The sequence below is a fragment of the Mastigoproctus giganteus genome, chromosome 13, assembly GCF_048544385.1.
Source record: "Mastigoproctus giganteus isolate SK-2022 chromosome 13, ASM4854438v1, whole genome shotgun sequence".
Lineage (NCBI taxonomy): Eukaryota > Metazoa > Arthropoda > Arachnida > Uropygi > Thelyphonidae > Mastigoproctus > Mastigoproctus giganteus.
In genome coordinates this window covers 137,456,334-137,474,355 of record NC_143587.1, presented here as the reverse complement: position 1 = coordinate 137,474,355, position 18,022 = coordinate 137,456,334, and the positions used below count along the sequence as shown (strand labels likewise).

The 18,022-nt window shown below is 42.3% G+C and overlaps 1 protein-coding gene across 2 annotated transcripts in view; it reads right to left on the bottom strand.

The window, feature by feature from the left end:
• Positions 1–18,022, bottom strand: part of LOC150076471 (ATP-binding cassette sub-family G member 8) — a 126,646-nt gene that overhangs the window by 20,134 nt on the left and 88,490 nt on the right. For both annotated transcript variants that reach the window (XM_090387432.1, XM_090387433.1), the window contains exon 3: positions 1,013–1,254. In XM_090387432.1, the coding sequence (XP_090243558.1) occupies positions 1,013–1,254 (242 nt within the window). The remainder of the gene's footprint in view (positions 1–1,012; positions 1,255–18,022) is intronic.

The following is an 18,022-nucleotide window of genomic DNA, read 5'->3' as shown; positions in this document are numbered from 1 at the left end:
ACAGAGAGGAAAAGTACATCGCGCACGCGCAAAACATGTAATTTGGGACACCACATTGTGACAACCTCTGGCTGTCATGTGGTGTCCCAAAGGATGCCCCAAGCTTTGGTTTCATATCAGCATCGTTTTCACTCCGAATTCCTTTCATTGCATATACTTAGGTAATTTAATGATTAAAATGCAATTGAGCAAAAAAAAAAAAAAATTAAAATGCCATTTATTTCTTCAAAATCGCCGAAAAGAGTCCGTAACTCTGGCCGAAAGGTTTTGGTTAAGCTTTTTCTTACTACTGCAAATCCAATCCTCTGTTAGCCTTGTTTTTGGCCCTAAACAAGGGAAGTTGCGTACGTTGCACTTACCATCAACTTAAACATCAGGAACAAAAAAAAAAAAAAAAGGCAGGGCGTCAATTACAAAATTCCGGGAGGAACATAATTATTTTTGACACGTATATAATACGTCAAAATAAGGTTTGAATGCACTAGATTATATGATGCACGATGGATGAATGTAGCCCCAAACATTAGACATCGAGGAGTAAAATTAAGGTTTCAGTCAAGTAGAATTCATAGTCTCTGATAGCTGCATATTTCTGCAATCCAATGTTTAGAACATTGGGTTGTCTATGGAGGAGCTTTCCTGTAGGGAAAGCTGTATGATATTTCTTCCCCAAACTAACTCAGTACCAAGTGTAAAAGATTCCTTCTTTATCGTCAGTCTTAACTGCCGATGAAAGTCCGTCGACGGAAGTCTACGTATACTGTAAACCAAACTACAATCCAGCCACAGAGAACAGGATGAAATCTTTACACCCTGTGAATTAAAAAGAAACCCTCTGGTTTGTAGGTCGTTCTGGGGTAGGGTGTACACCTAAACCTGATTTAAATAAAAACAGCATGCGAATATTAGGATGGTTCCAAACTATCCTAGGGGGCAAAATAATTTCACCAATGAATACATTAAGTCTCATCTTAAGGTTAAAAAATAATATCAAATCAATATTTCATCTTACCCTACTTTTGGTGTCGAACCCACGATGGTTTTGTGGTTCTCGAAGAAGAGATGTGAAAAGGAGAGTTTGCCTCACACTCATATCCGGAGTGAAGTCGGGATACCGCTGAACATACGCAACGCATCGTTCCAGAGATCTAGGGGTCATAAACAGTCCGTTAACGACGAAGTCCCCTCGAAGACGACAACGCCATTTTCGATGACGATTTGCCAAGATGTCCAATAAGGCAGTTCCTTCCCGTTCTGGAAGACAAAAACCTCGTTGGAAATTCACTCCAAGATTTAAATTAATTCTGCAGTCACGTTAATTGAAAATACACAAAAGCAAAAAATCAATGACAAATAGCGAAAGAAATGATTTTGTTAGATTTTCATTTATTAAAATTGGAGTTTTTTCTTAGGGGAATCAGGCAGAGGAGCTATACCACATAGGAAAACAAACGATCCTTAGCCGTTGGGTCACAACGTCATGTAATGGAATTAACTTGATTTACAAGAATGCTCAATATAATACCCTCTCATGGTAAAGGACCCTGTAAAATAAGGGAAATAGCTGCGCAGTACTACGAAAACAGTTCCCACAGGCGACCACAAACAGCAGCCTGCACTGAGGACACGTATGTAAGTGTTCTTGTTTCGGGTGGCCTCTAGACATAAGTTAAACTCCACCTTGAGAATTCTGTGTTGCAACAATACTACTGTCTACAGGCTTGATAGTGTAGTTTTGTATTATGTTTGTGTGCAGTGTTTTGTATGGACTGAGGGCATTAATATTTGATATTTATTACTTAAAGCAGTTCCAGCCAACCAATGGCAACCCCGCTGTCAGTTACACAAAATTTAGCAGTACTTTTATATACTCCCTCTACTGTTTGCCCAAGTACAGGGAGGGAAAAACCTGCCATGACCAAAAAAGATTGATATGAACAAATTGAAAAATAATCAAATTACATAAAAAATAAAATATACATATAATTAAATTTCAGACAAAGTGCAAACTTCATTGGAAAGATCTGCATCTGTTCACAGTCTGTTGGAAAGCCAGCAGCGATAGGAGCTGCCGAGAGCAGAAATGCCAGCACAAGGAGCTGGAGTTGCAGAGGATATAATAGACTCAAGCCTCCACGATTTCACAGAATTCTAGGTAATTCGGCATACACCATACCGCATTACAAATCCAAGGTTTCCAGATGCAAAAGAGTCTTCCGCCTAAGAAATATTGCAGTTGCAAAAGCTTGGAAAGCCAAGAAGTTCTCCTGTTTATCAACTAGAATTGTCTCGCAGCCTTCTGCCATAACATTGAGATTACAAACCCGAGATACCAATTCAATTCGTAGATCGCAGTACTCCTCACAGTTGTACATAATGTTCCCATGATTCTCTTTCGCCACAATGGCAACTAGATCTTTCATTAATTCCTAAATCATGTAGGATGCATTCGTAATCCAATGCTTCGCGTGGATTCCTACACATCCTCATGAATCAGTTGGCGCTAAACAAGTGAACCAATATTCGCCGACCACAAACATTTCGAACGTTCCACTGCCGCTGTTCTCGACGTTACTCCACAAGGAATTGCCTGTTCTGTTCTGGGAATGGCCAGCGACTGGAGGAATTCCTTGCAAATTCCACTCTCACCGTAATAAATCAACCAAACAACCCAGCAACCTTTTCCAGTACTCTTTGGGAGGCCACAATCGATGTGACCCTTGCAACCAGATCACTGGCACGATATCTCTCGAACTGGACGGTACATGACTCATGGACAACATCCGACCATCACGTTCCAGCTGAAACAGTCCACTGCTTGCTCACCAGTAATCAGGCAGATAATGCATAGATATGCCCTCGCCAAGGCAGATTGGAACCTGTTCAAGCAGGTGCTGGCCGACTCCTCTCACAGGCTTCAAATAAGTGATTTCCAAGCACTAAATCCAGACCAACACCAACGTGCTGTCACAGACATGATCACATTGGCCTGCAACATCTCCATCAAAAGAAAGAACCCCAAACCGGGTGCAGTCCCTTGGTGGGGGCCTGAGCTAGAAGCCCTAAGACGTGAAGTAAATCACAGACGAAAAACTTTCCAGCGCGCTCTGAGATCATGGCCAGAGGCTGAGGTAGAAGCCCTCAGGCAACAGTACGGGGAAGTCCAGAATAGCTACACCGCATTAATTAGGAAGCGCAAACGAAAATCGTGGGAAGACCTTGTTTTTACTTTTGGCAACTCGGATCCCTGGGGGGTAGTCTTCAAGGTAACTACCAACAAGCTCCCCAGAGGTGAAGTGATTCCATCCACAAAGACCCCTCTTGGAACTATAACCACGAGTTGGCACGCATCGATAAATAATATACTTGATGTAATATTCAAACAGCCAGCTGCTCCATCCACTCCACAGCAAATACAACTGTGTGAAGATAACAAAAGTTACACGACGCAACAGCAGGAGCCTCCATTCACAGCCGAAGAACTCAGTATCGCAGCATCAAAACTGAGAGACAGAAAATCACCGGGACTAGACTTGCTAGAACCGGAAATTGTAAAAAAGGTGGCGGAGTACAATCCAGAGCTTCTCCTTAATCTATTTAACCATTGTCTCCAGCGTGGATGGTTCCCAACAGACTGGAAAATGGCAAACATCAGGCTAATTTTGAAAAATTCCAGCAAACCCCATGACCAACCAGATTCCTATAGGCCCATCGCTCTCTTGTCAGTAATAAGCAAGTTGTTTGAGCATCTTCTAAGACAAAGAATAGAAACATATTACAACAATGCCAACTTACTGTCCCCAAATCAATATGGATTCAGAAAGGGTCGTTCCATTGTTGATGCACTGGAGAACATGATTGAAGGCGCAAAGAGTACGGACAGAAAATATTTCTTAGCCATCTCAGTGGACTTGGCCGGGGCGTTTGACGCACTCTGGTGGCCAAGCGTCCTCGGCAGACTCCGTATAGCAAATCTCCCTAGCAACCTGTACCAATGCATAAAAAATTATCTATCACAGTGGAGCATAACCATCAGGACACCATATAGCAAAGTTACACGCCAGATCTACAGAGGATGTCCCCAGGGCTCTGTCCTGGGTCCCCTACTATGGAACATCGTACTTGATGAGTTCCTGAACATAGACCTACAGAATGTACAATCTCAAGCATATGCGGACGATTTAGTCCTTACCCTTGCCGCTGATACTAGATCCCAACTGGAAGCCGCAGCAAATAGAGCACTCGGAACTTTACAGGACTGGGCTTGGCACAACCACCTGGAAATCTCACCAGTAAAGACAAACTCCATCCTGCTTAAAGGCTCTCTGAACGTAGCGAGGCCACCGCAAATCAAAATCCAAGGGAGAACTATCCGGTTAACAACTGAGATCAGATACCTTGGAGTGATCTTGGATAGGAACCTATCTTTCACACCACACCTGAAATATCTACATACCAAGATTCGAAAATATACTGCGCTAGTGGCAAGAATCGCACGTCGGGACTGGGGATTGAAGCGACGCGTGCTCACCCTCTTCTATAAGGCTATGTTCACCCCCATAATCACTTATGCATCTGGTATCTGGTTTCCAAAGGCCACCACAGCAGTTAACAAGAGGAAGCTTGACTCGATTCAGCGTGTCATCCTGCTCACCATCACCCGGGCCTGCTGCACAGTCAGCACACATGCCTTGCAAGTGTTGGCCGGCGTGCTACCTCTAGATCTAGAAATCATCAAATGTGGTTTGCTTTATATGCTTTCCAAAGGTAAAGCCATCTCCTGTCTGGATTTTACCACCGACCCCTCATATAACATCAAGGCCGAGAAGAAGCGCCTCACTGCATACTTGCAGCAGGTCTGGCAGTCTAGGTGGACACAGTCTACAAAAGGAGAAGTCACCAGAAAATTCATTCCTACAATAGCAACAGTATACCCAAAATCTCCCACATGGTTCTCCCCTGGCCTATACGTCACTTTTTTGTTAACTGGCCATGGATCTATCAGAGGAAAGCTCACTGCACTCGGGATCACTGAAAACCCACAATGCCTCTGTGGTTCCCTCGAAAGTTGGGACCACCTGATGTACGAGTGCGAAATATATGAAGATTTGAGATGCCTCCTCCTGACTAGGATACATTATCTTCCTAAAAACCAAGAACAGCACATCCTCGAAAGAGAAGAAGATTATGTCGCCTTTACGCGCTACGCACAAGATTTATTCGCACGGCGGAAGACCCTACCATGGATATAGTCAATATTCCGATCATCGTCAAAACCAAGAGAAGCCAACCACCTATATTTTGGGAATCGATGCAGAGACCTACCAGCAAATGAGACTACACCACCACCACCAAATCTAAGAAGATCCACTATAGGACAACCACAGCTACATTCCTATCTATATTCCTACTGATTTAGACACAGATCACCGGATGACATCACCACTGAAATTGACATCACGACCGGACCTGAATGAGAAGAGCAAGAAGATTTTACCAAATGGCGATCACGCTTGTGCTCTCTTGCACGGCAACTTTTGTCCCTTACTTTCGCCTGATGGATGTATTCCATTGTGCCTGGAGGATGCCTTCTTCATCCCCCATATTTCTACCTGTCCCCCCCCTTTCTTGACTCTAAAGCCCACCTGCTCTAACTTTTTTTCTTTTTTTTTTTTTTTTTTTACATTGGTCTCTGTCAGGAAGCTTAGGCGACCCTGCAGAGACTAGCCAGAGAATAATGGGCAGCCTGGCTACCTCCTAGCGGTGTGTGCGGGCAACGTGGGGTTCCATCAGGGGCCCTGCAGCCAAATGCCAGGACACCCAACAGAACCCAACGCAAAACTACGTATTCAACACAGAATACTTTTCTGGCATTTACAGTAGTTCTGTATTTCTTCACAGTGTACATATGGCGCAAATGTGGGAAACCACAGGGGGCGCCTGACCCTAATACTATGCACACTATGCCTGTTCTGTTCAACATGAAATGTTTGTGGACTGTGCCACACAGCTGCAGAGAATAGCTGTTTCAGCTCATTGCTGCTGTCCTGGTGAGGTGAGTGCGCATTTAAGGTTTAGGTGACTATTTGCAACTTTTCATTCCACTCTTTTGCTTACTTGATGAGCCTGACATCTGCAGTCCCACCCCATCAGGTGTTTTCTTCTCGTCTCAACTCATTTCTGGCTCTTGTTTAAGCACTGACAATTACGTCTCTCTGGTCGCTGACGTTGTGTACCTTTCCCATTGTACACCTTTAAATACTGTATCTAAGCACTGCCGCTCTTATAGGTCTCTCGTCCACGTGACTCTGCATGTGTGTACGAGATGAAATTACACACACTTCTTACATAACAGATTTCCACCATTTCAAGAACTGGTGGCAACCGAATTTCTTAAATTTGCCATAAGCCAAAACACATTTCCTACGACCATCGCTTCTTCATAATGGACACCTTTGTGGGCTCACCGTCCTCCCCACACTGTGTGGAAAAGGCCCGGGTTCGAATCCCGTCGATGACGCGAGGAACTTTAATGGGCTTTTTTCACTCCGTGGCTGAGTTAGTCGGTCGTAGGCGTAGATAGCAAGATTTTCCCCCAGGGTTTTTCGTCAAGCAAAATATGCTGACGTCTCATAGTTGTTTGGTGCTTAACACACATTCCTAAGTTATCATGAATTTTTTGGAGTGATTCGGAACGTCTGATTACAACACTGCATCTGCGGAAAAATTGCTCCTGATTTACGAACTACTTTTCAGGAACGCATGGTGTTCTTAAATCAGGAGATGATTGTAATCTAAAAATTCCACCAGAATCGTGTCTTACTTAAAAAACAAATAAATTAAAAAAACTCCTGTAAAATTAATATATTAAAAGTTAAATCTTTACTTAAAAAAACCAAATATGTAAAATTACCTATCAAAGAAAATGATGTACAAAACCCGCATATACTCTCATATATCGTCACCTAATTTTGCAAACACATATTGGCTTGTGGTCGTTCTTCTATTTATGGTAGGGCAATGGAGTAATAGTCGCTTTATTTTTCATATCGACGTACATTTATAAGCTGTAAAAATATATAGCAGCGATGGCAAATATTTTCTGCCCTGCGTGTCAAAAATAGGCTGGAAGAAAAGTGTATAACAACTTTTGTGTGTCATAAAAAAAGTGGTTAAAATTAGTAGATAATTTTTTGTATCCCTAAAAACCATGAAATAACTGAAAGTTTCTAATGGGAATATGGCTACATGATTTCTACAGCTAGATTTCGTTGACAGAAGTTAAAGCAAATCATTCTTCAATTAAAAAGAAAATACAGTACTTTTGAATTGAAAACATCTACAGAGGCACCTACCAGTGGAATGTAACGGAAATGTAATAGTTCCAGGAAGGATGTTTCGAAAGTCATATTGAGCTAGATCTGAATTTTGAGCATCAAGAATCCATATCAGTAAAGTATTTTTAACCTAATCCTCTCCTCAGAAGCTTGCAAGGAGAATGGGGCGATAGTGATTCCGGTTTGTAGGACCTTGATTGGTTTTAAGAAAGCAAAGTCAATGGAGTCATACCCGTTTTCTGAGTATCCGTCCTCAATGGACGGATACTAGGAGCAATAGCATTAAGCCAGCCATCACTTGTTTTTTTTTAATGATTAATATAACGAATCCTGACCAAACTTACAGCGCTGTTCGAGCTCAAGTCCCATGCACTTCAGGTGTTATAAAGGACACTGTATGGGACTCGAACCTAAGCAATATTGAAATTGAGGTTGGTGTTCTGTTTGTGCTTTTGACAACTATATGTATGAGTATTGTAAAAGCTTCCATGAAGGCTTTTTCTTCTAATGCATCTGTAACATTAGCTAAGGCATATGATGCTAGAAAGCAAAATTATACAGCATCAGCAAAAAAAAAAAAAAACACCTTCCCATTCAACCCATCAATTACTACAAAAGTTTGTCCAAGTTCTTCCTTGAATTTATTTAAACTATCAGCTTCCCCAACGACAGATGGAAGTTTGTTCCAGCAATCAACCACTCGCTGACTAAAAGCAAATTTCCGCACATCTATTCTACAACTCTTTCCTCAATTTGAATTTGTGTCCACTCCCCCTCACAAGGTTCGTAATCTGAGCAAGAGGAAGAATCCCATCAGCATTGAATCTGCTGATGGGATTCTTCCCGTTACAACGAATACAGTTTTAACGAAAATTTCATTATAAAATATTAATTCCCGGTCTATTGTTACGGGAAATCGACCAAGACAATATTTTTAATACTTTGGAAATCTTGTTTGAACGAAATTGGTTTTTTAAAAAAACAAGAGATTTTGAAAATAATTTTCACAGTCCACTTAGGCCTAAAATGTATTCGTTTATAAAGAAAAAAAAAATCTATTGGAAAATTATGAATGATACTGTATCGCCCATTGTAAATTACGAGTTATAGGAGGTTTTGCTTCGGGGAGGGGGGGGAAGAGACTATAACAGCGACAGAAGAAAGGCTCACATCCTCTACTACGTTTCCAATAGTTTTGAATGACTGCGCGCACGAAAAGCAAATCCGGAGCTATTATTCAACGCTATCTAAAAATATTCCCGTAAGCGGTTCACTTGATCACCAAAATAAAGTTGAATTTTCGTATTAATACGAGAGAAAAATCATCGTATCTACCGTCTTTCTGAATGTGTGGTATTTCTTATAAAAGATCGTTTCAAAACTGTTCTCCAAACAAAAATGTTTTTTCTTTAATAAACATTTTTTATTTATTTATTGATTTCAAAGTAGATATTTAAGTAAAATAAACCGGATATTACGTGAAGGTGATCCATAGTTGAGAATCCTGTCCTAAAGCCAGCAAGTCTTGGGTTAGGAGCATCACTATTCAGAACCTCCTTTACAACAACTACTAGAGAAAATCTAGCTTCGTACTTCATGACTAAAAATTCTATTATTCTGATTATGTATTTTAAGGGTTGATGACAATCAAGAAATCAGGAAACGGATCCTGAAGGAGAACAGGATCTATTTTTCCACACGCACGTGAATCTGGATTGTACCTACAATTGTTGGCCAGGATGCCAATTTTAACAGGAACATAAATGGAAGGGTAGTTTTAAGTATCACTCGATGGTAGGGGAAGGTGAATCAGGCTTACTAATACATTTGGTGCATTAACATATGGCAGTGAGATTTTAAACACGAACACTAATACTGGGAGAGAGGAAATCCTAAACAAAATGCATCGCATTCTCCGAAACGTTTGGACACGCTTCCCTACAAGTACATAGAGTACACGATCTCCGAAAAGGGTCTGGAGCGGAGGTACTCAAAGTACTGCTCAAGGGCTGGGTCGTCCGGCTATCATAGTCTTATTCGGCCCGCGAGAGAATCAGATTACACTCCACAGCCGAAATATGAAACTATAGCATCAGTCCATCTAGAGACTGTTCAGATATATGCACGTGTTCCCAACGTGCTGATATTCACACGTGACACTGCTGAAAGTACTTTGAGATCATTTCTACAAGTTTTACTTTTCGAAGTTTTACTTTTCAAACTTCTCTTATTGTTATTAATATATTAAACAATTTATGAAAATTTTTTTTTTTTTTTATTAAGCTTAGTTTAGTGATATTTCGAGGACACCACGTGTCTTCTTTAGATCTTTAGAGAGGGAAAAAAAAAAAAAAAAAGGTAGTACGATGTTAAACTCGCCCTTTCTTTAGTCGTCCTGCAGAGTCTGAGAAAATTTCTAATGCGATTATTCGACATAAATTGCGAATTACTGGTTTTGAATATAATTGGAAATTTATTTATTCTTTAAATATAAATTGAAATCAATAACCTGACAACACTCTGAACGATTACACCACGCTATTATAGTGTATTCGTTAGTAATTGAAACTGTTGCCAGAAATTAAGTAAACAAGAACCTAGGTGGTGGCGCCATCTCTATGTAAAGTGTTGCAACAATTTATCGTAAGCCCAATACAGTACTGTATTTACACTTATTTTTTTTATTTTTTCCAATAATAGAACCAGTTCAGAAATTGAAAACGCAGCAGAGTACCAACAGCAGTGCTGTCCTGACCAAAAAATTCACGTATACGAGAAAAAAGTTGAGCACACCCAGAAAACAGTATTTAAAGTAAGACGCTAATGAATGCTTTAGTATGATGAACGTGTCTGTCTGGGTTTTAATTTTTTATGTTACAGTTGCTTTTTATAATGTGATAATCGAATTTTTTTTTCATTGTCTTATTGTGTCGCGTGTTTTCTTCTATAGGGAATTAAGAACGTCGCTTGATATTTCTCCTCTGAGACAGTAGCGGATTAAGGTCGGTTGAGGCCTCGGAAGCAGAAGAAAATATTGGGCCCCTTAAAAAAAAAAAATTGAGAGGGAAAATAAAATACATGTTAACCATTTTTTTAAATAAATAAAAAATATTATGTACTATTAATGTTTTATTTCCAATAAAATTTGAATATAATATATGTATAATAAAATTAATAATAGCATAATAATAATCACAAAGTTTTGGACTAATAGTTGAACATTGAACTAATAGTTCGACTAATTTGTTGAGGTTTTGCCTATAAAGTTGGGGTTTTGCGCGGGCCCTTCAGAAGTCGGGGCCCAGGGCGCGCGCCCGGTGCGCCCGCCGTTAAATCCGCCTCTGCTCTGAGAAAATGTCTAGCAACTACGGAAAAAGGCACTCGGCATTGCCTTTTCTTACCATCTGGTAGGTAACGCAGCCCTAGTACAATTTTTATTGAAAATCAGAACAAAATTAACTATTTACAAGTGGCTGCAAGGTGGAATGAAGTAGCAGCAAAGTGTACGGAAACGATATTAAGCATGACGATTACATGGAATCATAAATTGGAGTACAAAAATGCGTTGCCCGGTAGTGACGAAAAGGAAATTAGAGTGACAAGAACGTGGGTAGAAGATTAAATAGCAAACTTACTTACATTAAAATGTGCTAATTCCTTGTGTCGTGATGCCACAAGAAAGGAGGAGGGGATTGTTGCGCTGCACGACACAAGGGCAGCTATGGACAAGATCTTTCATTCTTATGTTATTTAAGAGAGGAAAAAAAAAAGTTTATCGTATACTAGTAACTTTCTGTCAGCTGAGCCCATTTACTCTAGTATTTTACTTAGACCACTCCTCAAGGATATGGTATAAGCGTGGATGTAGGGATCCACAAGGTGGTTCTCTCTCAGCCTTGCTATTTGCAGCAATATTCGTTCCGTTAAAGGAACGAATTCCAGCGTTCCTATCGTACGCTGATGATATTGTATGCTACTTGTCATGCAAACGCCGTGTTGGTGATTCACAAGAAAGACAAACTTCCTCTGAATCTGTAAACAGCTACTAAATACATTCTGCAAGTATGCCAAATTTTTCGGCCTGTCAGTTAATCCAGAGAAGTCAAACTATGTCATCTTTACTCGGATCACTTCTGCTGATACCGCATCTTCTCTACGTCCAGAATTGGCAGGAAATGTTCTGACTCCCACAGACAGTGTCAAATTCGTAGGAGTAATTCTTGATGCCAACCTCATCCACAAACAACAAATCCAAGCTCAGTATTCCAAGGCCCTGAGAGCCTTCTGGGTAATGAAAACAGATCTGCGCAAAACGCACAATAAGCAAATAATCAGGAAATACCTTGCAACTTACTTCGGTAGTGTGCTCTCCTATGCCTTGGAAGTTTGGTCTGCGGTACAACCCACCAGCCTCAGAAAACTATGGGGCCTCGAATTTTGAGTGCTGAAGTGCCCCAACTTTTGGTCGCATCAGATCTACACGACATCTAAATCTGCACTCTGCTTCAACCTGCGATACACGCCCACAGTCCATAGAGCCCATGTGTTAAAAATAAAGGCATTCCCTTCATCTGTGCTCAGTTAAGCATGATCACATCAACATCCGGAATACGGTTGGTTGGCTGTTGCCAGGCAGACATCTTCGCAGTAGCCCCTCCTCGTGCTCCAGAGGTTACAGAATTTAAAGAGACATTTCCCAAATGTGACTAGTCTCATGCTCAGTGTCCCTGCTTGACATTGAACGTGTTGCTGTATATAGTGTAAATTCTTGGTGTTCTTCTGAAGACGTGGAAGCTGTGTATAGCGTGATTGTGGTGTAAAAAAAAAAATAATAAATAAATGATAATAAATAAATAAAACAAAATAAATAACTTTTCTCCGAGAAAGTGCCTGGAGCAATGTCCACAAAAGATTAGACAATTATATCTCAAAAAAATCTTGGTGATCCTAGCGTCTAGGATAGGCTCCTCCATGAGATTATTTCCTATAGCATGAGAAGTCAGTCCACTTCTCCACCTCTCTTTCCTTTAGTCTTGCTTTATTTCTTTTACGGTTTACGTATTGGAGGGTTCTTCTGTTTGATCCTCCTCTCTTCTATTCTTTCCTACCTCTCCAGCTCCCAAACTTCTCTTTCTATAGCCTTTTCATTTCATCCTAATTTGGGCTCTCTCGGGTCTTTTGCCCTGGGTTAGTCCAGCATGTGATGGTAGATTCTGGCCGCCTCCACGTGGCGGGGATGGGGGTGGGTAGGACGTGCTGACCAGGTGTTGCTACTTCCCATCTGCTAAGAGCGAGGTACAGGCCGAAAACATAACATACCATATCACTACACTTAAAAGGGCTAGACGGTCATGGCCTGCGCAGGAGGTAGAAGCGCTCAGAAATCTATACAGAGAGGCACGAAACTCCTATACAGCCCTTATACGAAAAAAAAAAAAAGAGAATCCTGGGAGAGGCTAGTTGTTGTTTTTGGTTTTTTTAGGAGCATTAGCAACTAAGGCCATATTGCTCCGGGATATGCGGTGGTCATTCGCTGACCTTTCCACATCCTCCGTATTTGGTGGTGACGGGCTCGAACCCCGGTCTAATCAAGAAACGTGTGCTACGCACTTGTTGCTCCTTCCCACCTGGCTACGGAGACGCGGGAGAGGCTAGTGACAAATACGGAAAACACTGACTCCTGGGGTGTCGTGTACAAAGTAGTCACAAAAAAACTCCCCAGAGGGCAGGTACAACCACAGTCACACCACAACGAGACGAAACTTGCTCGTGGGAAGCATTAATAAACAACATCTTAAATGCCACTTTCCATCCCCATGTAGAACCACAAACGGAGGAACAAATCCAGACCTGCATAAGCAATGACAATTACCAAACAGAGAATGAAGAACCGCAATTCACCAAAAACGAACTCATCCTGGCTGCCTCACGCATAACAACAATGTCCTGGGCCAGACCTCGAGTCGGAAATCATCAAAAAAGTCGCTGAAACAGAACCAGACCTACTGCTCCAACTCTTCAACGTGTGTTTGAAAGCGGGATCATACCAGCAGGATTGGAAAACGGCTAACGTCAAACTAATAATTAAAAATCCAACAAAACCACCAAAACAGCCATCCTCCTATAGGCCAATAGTTCTCCTCACCATCATTAGCAAACTCTTTGAACGATTATTACTATCAAGAATAAACCATCATTACGAACTGGCAAACCTACCCTCACCAAACTAGTACGGGTTTAAGTTAGATCGATCCACTGTTGACGCCCTCAAAAGCTTAATTACTCAAGCACAAGAAACGGAGAAAAAAAAATACTTCCTAACCATATCCATTGGATTTGTCGGCGCGTTCGACACCTTATGGTGGCCGAGCGTCCGGCAAGCAGGGGTGCCTGGCAACCTGTTCAATGTGCTCCGGAGCTACCTCACTGATAGAAAAATAAAGGTCAAAACACTCCATACAAAGAAATAAGAAAAATCTTCAGAGGCTGCCCACAAGGATCAGTCTTAGGACCAACGTTGTGAAACCTCCTGATGGATGAATTCCTACATAAAGACCTGGAAGGGGTCCGCTCGCAGGCTTTTGCGGACGACCTCGTCCTGACAATAGACGCTAATTCTAGAGCACAACAAGAAACACTGGCAAATCGCGCCGTGAAAATCCTCCAGGATTGGGCTAGACTGCACCTACTCCAGATGTCACCAACAAAAACAAACTCTATACTCTTAAAAGGAGCACTGGACACCCGCAGACCACCCCAAATAAAGATTGGCACCACAATCGTACGGCTAAGCACAGAACTTAAATACTTGAATACCCACTTATCGTTCAAACCTCACGTCAATTATCTGAGAAGAATAATACGGAGCTGCATCGCCATGATAAACAGGATTGCCCGGCGAGACTGGGGACTAAAACAACGAACAATGATGCTCTATTACAAAGCAGCATTTCTACTAATTGTAACCTACGCAGCGGGTGCATGGTACATTTTTTTTTTTTTTATTAAAAAAAAAAATTTTTTTTTAATTTTTATTATTTTTTTTTTTACTTTTTTTTTACTTATTTTACTTTTTTTACATTTTTTTTTATTAAAAAAAAAAAAAAAAAAAAAATGTACCATGCACCCGCTGCGTAGGTTACAATTAGTAGAAATGCTGCTTTGTAATAGAGCATCATTGTTCGTTGTTTTAGTCCCCAGTCTCGCCGGGCAATCCTGTTTATCATGGCGATGCAGCTCCGTATTATTCTTCTCAGATAATTGACGTGAGGTTTGAACGATAAGTGGGTATTCAAGTATTTAAGTTCTGTGCTTAGCCGTACGATTGTGGTGCCAATCTTTATTTGGGGTGGTCTGCGGGTGTCCAGTGCTCCTTTTAAGAGTATAGAGTTTGTTTTTGTTGGTGAAATCTGGAGTAGGTGCAGTCTAGCCCTCCCCATAGACCTCGAGGTGGTTAGGAGATGTTATTTGGTTTTTTTTTTTAGGAGTATTAGCAACTAAGGCCATATTGCTCCGGGATATGCGGTGGTCATTCCGTGACCTTTCCGCATCCTCCGTATTTGGTGGTGACGGGCTGGCACGGACCAAGACTTTGATGCAAACCCAGGAAACAACTGTGCGGCAGGAAAAAAAAAAGCAGGCTTCAGGCCCACTTGTTGCAGGTGTGGCAAACGCGGTGGGACACCTCTGCAAAAGGCCGGATAACCAGGAAGTTGTTCCCACTGTGGACAGATTCCATCCAAAGCTCCCAACTTGGTATACACCAGGTCTATTTGCAACTTACCTGCTCACAGGACATGGCGCCCTAAATACCAAACTAACCGCACTGGGAATAGCGGACAATCCAAACTGCACCTGTGGCGAACAAGAAACGTGGACTCACCTAATGTTTGACAGCCAACGATATGACGACCACCGCTGTCAACTGGTGACAAAATTGAAACACTCCCTCAAAGACCAGGAACAATATATCCTGGATGACAAAGAATCATACACAGCCTTCACCGATTATGCCCAGGAATTATTCGCTAGGCGTCGAACCATACAGTCTCAACAAATGAACCCGCAACCCAATCAAAACGCAAATGACGGAAACTGGATAATATGAAAGAAAATTGCAGAGGATTAACATAGCAACACTATATTATGACAAGACTAAGGACGGAGACCAGAATTAAGCCCGCGGGTCACAGAAGCTGAAACACCATCACAAAATGTGACTACGCAGTTCTAACAAAGAACAACATCTACATCTGAATCTAGAGAAACGGGCGCGGAACTCAACTGCATGAAAGACCACAATCCCGAACTGAACCAGTGACCCGATTGGAACACATCGATCTAGACCACGCAGCCTCGCTGCCGACATACCTTGTTGGCGATGAATCGAGCACTCTGACTTGATTCCTTTTTATTCCCTTCCCTGGCTGGGGAGGGAGGAGACACTGTCTCCTCAATCTCCCTTCACCTAGTGGGGCATGCCCATGCCCCACTGATCATCTTGGGGCACCTTCCCTATTGCCCCCATACTTCTACCTTTACCCCCAGTCTCCCACCTGGTCCCCTACTCTATCTGTACTCAAGCGATGCCCCGCACACCAAATCAAATTTCGCTCAAAGTATAGTTTCGCCCCGTTCATTCTAAGCGATACCCCAACATCCAATGATGCATGCAAAATTTGATTTTTTTTTTTTTTTTTTTTTTAAAAAAGGTCCTTGGAGCCGAAATCTCAGGAAAGTAAGCGGCAGGACCTGCCAGAGTAATTCTAAGTCTGCTGGGTTCCTTGTCTGCCTCCAGGGGGCGAAAGTGGGGCAACGTTGGGCCTCAGTAGGGGTACAGCAGCTAAATAATCAGATGAACAACGGTAAATGACACTACACATACAATGTCCATACACTTAAATCTCTTTCCAGTCAACTGGTACACCCACATCTCCGTGTTGCTTTCATTGTGTGTTGTCATACGGCACCCCTTGTGCCGTATGACAACACACAATGAAAGTTTCTACACTATGTACAACGGCGGCTGATGGGGAGGGGAACCCTGGGATCCGCCTCAACAACACATGAATATTCCCTGTGACTAGTCTCAAACATATGCAGACGACTTAGTCCTTACCCGTGCCGCAGATACTAGATTCCAACTGGAAGCCGCAGCAAATAGAGCACTCGGCACTTTACAGGACGGGGCCTGGCACAACTACCTGGAAATCTCCCCAGTGAAGACAAATTCCATCCTGCTTAAAGGCTCTCTGAACGCAGCGAGGCCACCACAAATCAAAATCCAAGGGAGAACTATCCTGTTAACAACCGAGATGAGATATCTTGGAGTGATCTTGGATAGGAATCTATCTTTCACATCACACCTGAAATATTTATATACCAAGATTCGAAAATATACTGCACTCTTGGCAAGAATCGCACGTCGGGACTGGGGATTATAGCGATGCGAGCTCACCCTCTTCTACAAGGCTATGTTCACTCCCATAATCACCTATGCATCCGGTTTCAAAGGCCACCACAGCAGTCAACAAGAGGACGCTTGACTCTATTCAGCGCGTCATCCTGCTCACCATCAACACAGGCCTGCTGCACAGTCAGCAACCATGCGTTGCAAGTGCTGGCCGGCGGGCTACCTCTAGATGTAAAAATAGTCAAATGTGGTTTGCTTTATATGGTTTCCAAAGATAAAGCCATCTCCTGTCTGGATTTTACCACCGACCCCTCAAATAACATCAAGGCCGAGAAGAAGCGCCTCACTGCATACTTGCAGTGAGGAGCTTCTTCTCGGCAGGCAGGCTAGTGGACACACTCTACAAAAGGAGAAATCGCCAGAAAATTCATTCCTACAATAGCAACAGTATACCCGAAATTTCCCACATGGTTCTCCCCTGGCCTATACGTAACCATTTTGTTAACTGGTCATGGATCTATCAGAGGAAAGCTCACTGCATTCGGGATCACCGAAAACCCACAATGCCTCTGTGGTTCCCTCGAAAGTTGGGATCACCTGATGTACGAGTGCGAAATATAAAGATTTGAGATGCTTCCTCCTGACTAGGATACATTATCTTCCTAAAAACCAAGAAGAGAAGAAGACTATGTCGCTTTTACGCGCTATGCACAAGACTTATTTGAACGACGGAAGACCCTACCATGGATATAGTCACTACCAGCAAATGAGACGAGACCACCACCAAATCTGAGAAGATCCAGTATAGGACAACCACAGCTGCATTCCTTTTATATCCATACTGACTTACAGATCACCGGATAGGACTTGAACTACCAAGTCTCCACGGACCTGAATAAGAAGAGTAAAAAGATTGTGCCAAATGGCGATCACGCTTATGCTCCCTTGCACAGCAACTTTTCTCCCACTCCCATCCCCTATTTTCGCCTGATGGATGTATTCCTTGTACCTAGGGGATGCCTTCTTCATCCCACATACTTTCATCTGTTGCTCCCCTTTCTTGACTCTAAAGCCCACAAACTAACTTTTTTTTTTTACATTGGTCTCTGTCAAGGCAGCTTAGGCGACCCTGGCAGAGACTAGCCAAAGAATAATAGGCAGCCTGGCTACCTCCTAGCGGTGTGTGCGGGCAACGTGGGGTTCTACCAGGGCCCTGTGGCCAAATGCCAGGACACCCAACAGAATCCAACAAAAAACTACGTATTCAACACAG